Here is a 6,842-nt window from a genome sequence, read left to right as displayed (position 1 = left end):
TGATAGAAATTAATTAATGTTCCACAAGGATGAAGGATTTGAAGAATTGACAAAGATTTATTCAAAATAAAGGCACAAAGTTGAACAGAGTGACAGCATTCACAGCATCAGAGGAGCAGGCCTCCGGGCACCAGCCTCCCCTGCACCTTAACATACAGCTCCTTGTGAAGTTGAATTGCACCTACTGTACATAAATGCATACTGTGAAGTTGAATATATTAATCTGTTGCACATAGAACACACTGTGAAGATGTTTGCAAAAGTTAAGTACAGTACAGTAGCAACTACTGGAAAAATATGCTGTTGGCGTATAGAATATGCCAAACTTTTTGCACAAGTACATCTGAGGATGCTCTTTTCTTTTCCTGTTGCTCTTTTTGCCTTTTGCACTCCTTTATTTTTTTAATTTTTACGTCTTACTTTTATTTACACCTTTTTAGATTATTATTATTATTTTTAGATGTGGTTTGCTGTTATTATATTGTTTATTGATATACGACTGCATTGTCTGAAGGATGCCAAACAAAAACGAATTTTACTCTTATGTACCTGTACAAAAGACGTAACAATAAAGTACAACCTTGAACCTTTAACCTTGCTCTTATAGTCCATTCTGACAGAGATGCTATTATATTTATATTCTAAACATGGTATAAGGACATGTACTAAACATAAAGACAACATACTAATAGTTACACACAGTACAGATTTGCTGACAGAGTGAGAGTAAGCAAGGGGGTGAACTCATCTGTTAAGATTTGACAGCTGTAGCTGGTTGACCACCCATTCAATGAAAACAAGTGTATAATACACATATTTGTACCACAGCGAGTGCTGCTCTATTGGATGGTTACGGTGGTGACTGGGCTGCCTGCTCCTGAATGGACAAGGAACTGGACGAGAAACCTTCATTGTGGAGTTTCATCTTCATTGTGGAACTAGTTGTTCTAGTTTGTTTGCTTCTTTTTCACTCAGTGTTTTTGTTATTTTAGCAGAGATCAGATCACACTTGGGTAGGCGTCCGCCTGTCCGCCGTAACGCTGCGCTACGCTACTGCTGGCATCATGGCACCCTAAGGTGCCACGGCACCCACTTTGGAAAACCTTGCTCTGGGGTTACCTGGAAATGAATCAGGCACACACACACACACACACCACACATACACGTGTGTGTGTGTGTGTGTGTGTGTGTGTGTGTGTGTGTGTGTGTGTGTGTGTGTGTGTGTGTGTGTGCATCCTCCCCCTCCACCCCTCACGCACGCCGCATGTGCGGTGCCTGTGTGCGGCGCCTGTGTGCGCGTCTCCCCCTCCACCCCCCCCCCCCCCCCTCCAAGGCCTAGAGAGACTCTTTGAACGCCTTACATTTTAACTCTTTCTGAGTTGTGTAATAATGGGTGATCACTGATGATGTGCTTTTAATGCTTCTCTGCTTTGTATTAAACAAGGTGTGAAACTGTGCACTGTTCTAAGGTTACCTTATACAGGTTTCCTTGGTCCGTTTCAATGTGTTTAGCTTTGTTTCTCTGACCTTTTGAATGTAGCACTTTGAGATCTGTCACAAATATAAAGTGTGCAACAAATAAAATGTATTATTACCCCCCTCCTGCCCCCCCCCTCTCCCTACCCTTTCCCTTGTCTCTCTCTCCCCCCCCCCCCCCCCCCCCCCCCTCTCATGGCTCTTTAGCCTTTGTAAAGTGTCTTGAGATAACTTGTTATGATTTGACACTTTAATAACATTGAATTGAATTGGTGACCTTTTAACTCTGATCACAGCGCCAACGCAGGAGGATGAGATTGTAAGGCCTGTGAACTGAGTGGTTGTGATATGAGCTGTGAGGAGTTGCACCACGGCTTGGTCTAAAACCACCAACAGTGAGGATTCTGCAAGCGTTCCAGCTTTGCAGAAGTACCGTATTATGTGAACAAAACAAGAGCTGGACTCCATATAAGGAGATGAGTCAGTTGGTTTGGTCGTCTATATAAACGCCCTGCTGTGATTTCACACCAGACAGACGGGACAGACGGACTGACAGACAGACATCGACCATGTTGTCTTTCCTCCAGGTGGCTGTGCTCGCTGGTGCCCTCTGCTGCTCGGTCCATGGCTTCGTCATAAAGGTAATATCAAAGGGATATTTCACTTAAAAACAAAACAAAAAAAACAACAACTTTTGGTTATTTTATCGTCAAATCGGGCTTTTGGGAACACCCAGGACAGTTTTTGAATTTCTTCGAAATACGTGTTTTTTTTATAACTTTTTAAATAATATTTTATTGTATTTAATATTTTTCATTTCCCCCAAAAAAATTATAGAAATCAATGAAAAATTATATTAAAACACGGCCTGCTCACATATTCGGAGGGTGTCAGGATATTTCACTAAAAAAAAGAAAAAAAAGAAAAAAAAAAACGTTTGTCATTTTATCGTCTAATCAGGCTTTTGGGAACACTCAGGACAGTTTTTGAATTTCCTATTCAGCATTTAGATATTTGATATTCATTTTCCCCTTCCAGGACAAACCCATTATAAGTTCAAACTCCATTTTAATCATGATAGATTCAATTAAAACAACTGTCCTTTTTTCTGGTGACTCCTAACACCCTCCGAATATGTGAGCATTCCGTGTTTTTTCAATAACATTTTTCCATTTTTTTGTATAATCTTTTATTGTATTTAATATTTTTCATTTCTCCCAAAAATGTATAGAAATCAATGAAAACATTTATATAAAAAAAACACGGCCTGCTCACATATTCTGAGGTTGTCAGGAGTCACCAGAAAAAAAGGACGGTTGTTTTCAATTGAATCTATCATGGTTAAAATGGAGTTTGAAGTTATAATGGGTTTGTATAGGAAGGTCCTGGAAGGGGAGAAATGAATATCAAATATCTAAATACTGAATGAAGAAATTCAAAAACTGTCCTGGGTGTTCCCAAAAGCCTGATTAGACCAGGGGGTTTTCAAAGTGGGTGACGGGGCACCCTGGGGTGCCGCGAGATCATTTGATAATATTTGGAATTTATTTGGACACTTGAAAAAATATTTAGTATCATTTTAAACTTAAAGTACAAAGGTATTTTCAGTCAGTTCTAACCAAAATGGCTGTTATCTCAACGTTTTCCTCGCAACATAATCACTAAAATATCGTCACTGTCGGGCAGAAACCTTGTATCTCCAAGTTTCAAATGTGAACGTCTTTTGGTAAAGCAAAGCCCTGCTTCATCATACAAGACTGTGGCACAAAACTAGTGAAAACAGCAGATCAAGCACTGTGCTTGTAGATCTGCCGTTTTCACTAGTTTAGTAACATTTTATAGATGATGAATACAAAACGAACGGTTTTGGACATACAAGGTTTCTACAAGTCTCGCGCTGCGAGACTTGTAGATCTGTTATTTTTGAAAAATCACACAAACATTTTGTTCAAGTCTTTGAATATTTTTGACCCGGTTCTATACAAATGTCTTCTAAGTGCTTCTTCTAAATCAGTGGTTCTCAAACGTTTTCATGTCAAGGACCCCCAAAATGACATGCATTTGGCCGCGGACCCCCATCTCAACATGTGTTGTTCCAGGGACCACCCAGAAGCAAATGTTTGAGTTACAAATGTTCGCTTTTAAAAAGATATATTCAAAGACTATTTAAAAAATAGCAGATCTACAAGCTCACAGCAGCGTGGCACTCGGTACCGCGCTGCATGTGAGCTTGTAGATCTGCTTTCAATAGTTAAAGCATCAAATAATTCTAGGCCTAATGTTCATCGAGGTCAAGTATCCTGTTTTCTTAGGACACTGATTTTTTACTGATTTATGACAAAGGGATGTCAAACATTCTCGAACCCCAATAACTCTGAGAGTGTACCAGTGTTCCCTTATGGGTCCATTTGGTTCCATTTGTACACTCTCAGAGTTACAGGTCATTCAGGCAGGGTTTCCCACAGTCATGAAATTCCTGGAAATATTTTGAAATTAGAAAAATATTTTTCCAGTACTGGAAAAGCTTTGGAATTGATCAAGGGTCCTGGAAGGTCCTGGAAAAAATAGCCATGCATTGTCTTTGGTTATTGATTTTGTTAATACCTCTGAAATGACAAATTCAACATTGGCCAAATTGTCAAATATTAGAGGCAGAAATTGTGAAAATAGCAGATCTTCATGCTCACAACGCCTCGCAATGCGAGGCGTGAGCATGTAGATCTGCTATTTTCACAATAGAACCGTGTTATACAAAATTCCTTAACTCTTAGTGCTCGTCAGGGTGGGGGGGTCCCCAGTTAAAACATGATTATTTCGGGGGTCACGGCCTGAAAAGGTTGAGAACCACTGCCATACACTACCTGTCTTTGGGCATTGTGCGTGGGAGTAAGCGACCTGTTATTGAGCTGAATTATTGTTATATAGTCCTGGAAATTGGGTTAAATATTCTGGAAAAGTTTTGGAAATGAATTGGTAAAGATGTGTGGGAATCCTGTTCAGGGCTATCTCTTTACTATGTTTCTGGTTTCCCTTCATTGTCTGTGTCTGTGGTAGCCGGGGACCCACAAACCCAAAAGCTCAAGGAATAGGGTAGGACCTGTGATTTTCTGCCGTACTTTTTATTTCTGTTTTTATCTATTAGTTTGGTCATTAAGGTCCACAGAATGAGAGGCTTGCTCTGCCGGAAACATCGCGAAAAAAAGTTATGGTCATTTGTATATTCACTGTCCCATCGACTCCACTAGAAATATTTAAAAAAAGGAAAAACATCTGCTTTAATTAGCATGTGAGAGGTCAAACTAGGGGTTCTTCATGATTCTGAATCCATTGCAAGCATTTGTTTTGCATAAAAAACATTGCTTGGGTTAACTTTCGGCAGCCCAAAACTGTGAAAAGTGGAAAAAAGGGATCACTTTTGACTGTTTTGGGGAGCCGATATGTTTTTCATGCAAAACAAATGCAATGGATTCAGAATCACGAAGAACCCCTAGTTTGACCCCTCACATGCTACTTAAAGAAGATTTTTTTTCTTTTTTCTTTTTTAAATATTTCTAGTGGAGTCGATGGGACAGTGAATATACAAATGGCCATAACTTTCTTTCCCGGTGTTTCCGGCAGAGCAGGCCTCTCATTCTGTGGACCTTATTGACCAAACTAAAACAGAAATAAAAAGTACGGCAGAAAATCACAGGTCCCTTCCCATTTTGGTGACTGGGTCCCCGGCTATGGCATTTATTTTTTCTTTTACAAAAATGTCCACATCGAGCCAGCATGTTGTTGAGCCCTGACACATCAAACCTCATATTATTAAGCAATAATATTATTATCGCTGTCAGGCAGAAAACCTCTCATGCACATCATTATGGGATTCAGACCCGGGTCTCCTGCACAACAGTACAACATATTATTAACCATCAGACCAAAGGGATATCCCTATGGACTGAGGGAGATACTAGAGAACTATTAGGACAGTGTTTCTCAACCACTGTGCCTGGGGACCTTTGGTGTGCCCCTGAGAAGGGTCGAGTGTGCCCCTTGAAACTGCTTGAAAGCCAGTATTGTATTTATCATTTTAAAAATGATTTAAACTATGATGTTTAATGATTTAAACACACAATGCCTCGCGCTGCGAGGTGTTGTGTGCTTGTAGATCGGCTGTTTTCACTACTGTTGTGCGACAGCCTTTGATGAAGCAGGGCTTTACTTTGCGTAGAAACGTACAAATTTGAAACTTGGAGATACAAGGTTTCTTCCCGACAGTGATGATATTTACACCCCCGTATTATGTTGGTGTGACCATGGATTCTTGGGACATGAAAAGTGTGGCCATGCAGAACAAAGGTTGAGAAACACTGATCTAGACTGCTAGACTGTAGAGGCCATGCAGGCTGAGCCAGTGAGACACTCTGCTACACACACAGTATTGAACTTTTTCATATTTTTACCCACGTTGTCATACAGTGTCACAAAAAAAGGTTGCTTGAAGATCGACCGCTATTTTTAGTGAAATAATTGGACATGTGAGGTCTACCTGACAGAGATTTATTACATCATACTTTTATTATTATTAATTAAAGGGATATTCCACTTTCAAAATAACGTTTGGTCCACTTTATCGTCTAATCTGGCTTTTATGAACACCCTGAACAGTTTTTAATTTGATTGATTCAATATTTAGATATTTGATGTAAATGTTACCAGGCCCTCCAGGCTCAGGGCCTCTCCCCATACACACCCATTGTAACTTCAAACTTCATTTTAACACTTATGTTGCAATGATTTTTTCTCTTCAGTGTCTCGCGTTGCCATGGTTACCATAGACTTCCATGTAATTGTGCAATTGTGTAAAAAGTGCACGCCCATGCCTAGATGATGCACCACGTGTGTAGATGCTGTTCACAGCTTTCAAACTAAAAAATCCGCTTGGAAATCCGTTCAGGCATTCATGATTTATCAGCCATTATGTTTTCTTCAGATGTAAACAAACATGGCTGCCATGTTTGAAAGAATGAGTTGGTATGGGGGTTAAACATGCAATTTCGCGATCGCGATCATGCCTAATACATTTCTGGAGGTCCAAAAAATTTTATTGAAAAAAAAAACTTTTTTTTTTTTCAAAAACGGCCCAAACTCGGGAAACTCGGGGTTGGCACAGCGGTAGTACCAATACAAACTCGGGAAACTCGGGGTTGGCACCATATGTGTTAACCATGATAGATTCATTAAAAACACCCATTATTTTTTTCTGGTGACTCAAACTACCCTCCTAATACGTGAGCAGGCCGTGTTTTCTCAATAACCTTTTTCATTTATTTTTAATAATTCTTTGGGAAAATGAGAAAAATGTAATACAAAACTAAATTATT

General features: G+C 39.7%; 1 protein-coding gene across 1 annotated transcript in view; it reads left to right on the top strand.

Moving 5' to 3' along the window:
* Positions 1-2,025: 2,025 nt before the first annotated feature.
* The window catches only part of LOC308288264 (low choriolytic enzyme-like), a 21,757-nt gene continuing 16,940 nt past the window's right edge, over positions 2,026-6,842 (top strand). The window contains exon 1 of the mRNA XM_080729657.1: positions 2,026-2,117. Coding sequence (XP_080585783.1) covers positions 2,046-2,117 — 72 coding nt within the window. The 5' untranslated portion in view covers positions 2,026-2,045. The remainder of the gene's footprint in view (positions 2,118-6,842) is intronic.

The sequence above is a fragment of the Nannobrachium achirus genome (assembly GCF_963921795.1).
Source record: "Nannobrachium achirus genome assembly, chromosome: 7".
Lineage (NCBI taxonomy): Eukaryota > Metazoa > Chordata > Actinopteri > Myctophiformes > Myctophidae > Nannobrachium > Nannobrachium achirus.
Note: the sequence above shows the minus strand (reverse complement) of the source record. Positions and strands in the feature narration are given on the sequence as shown.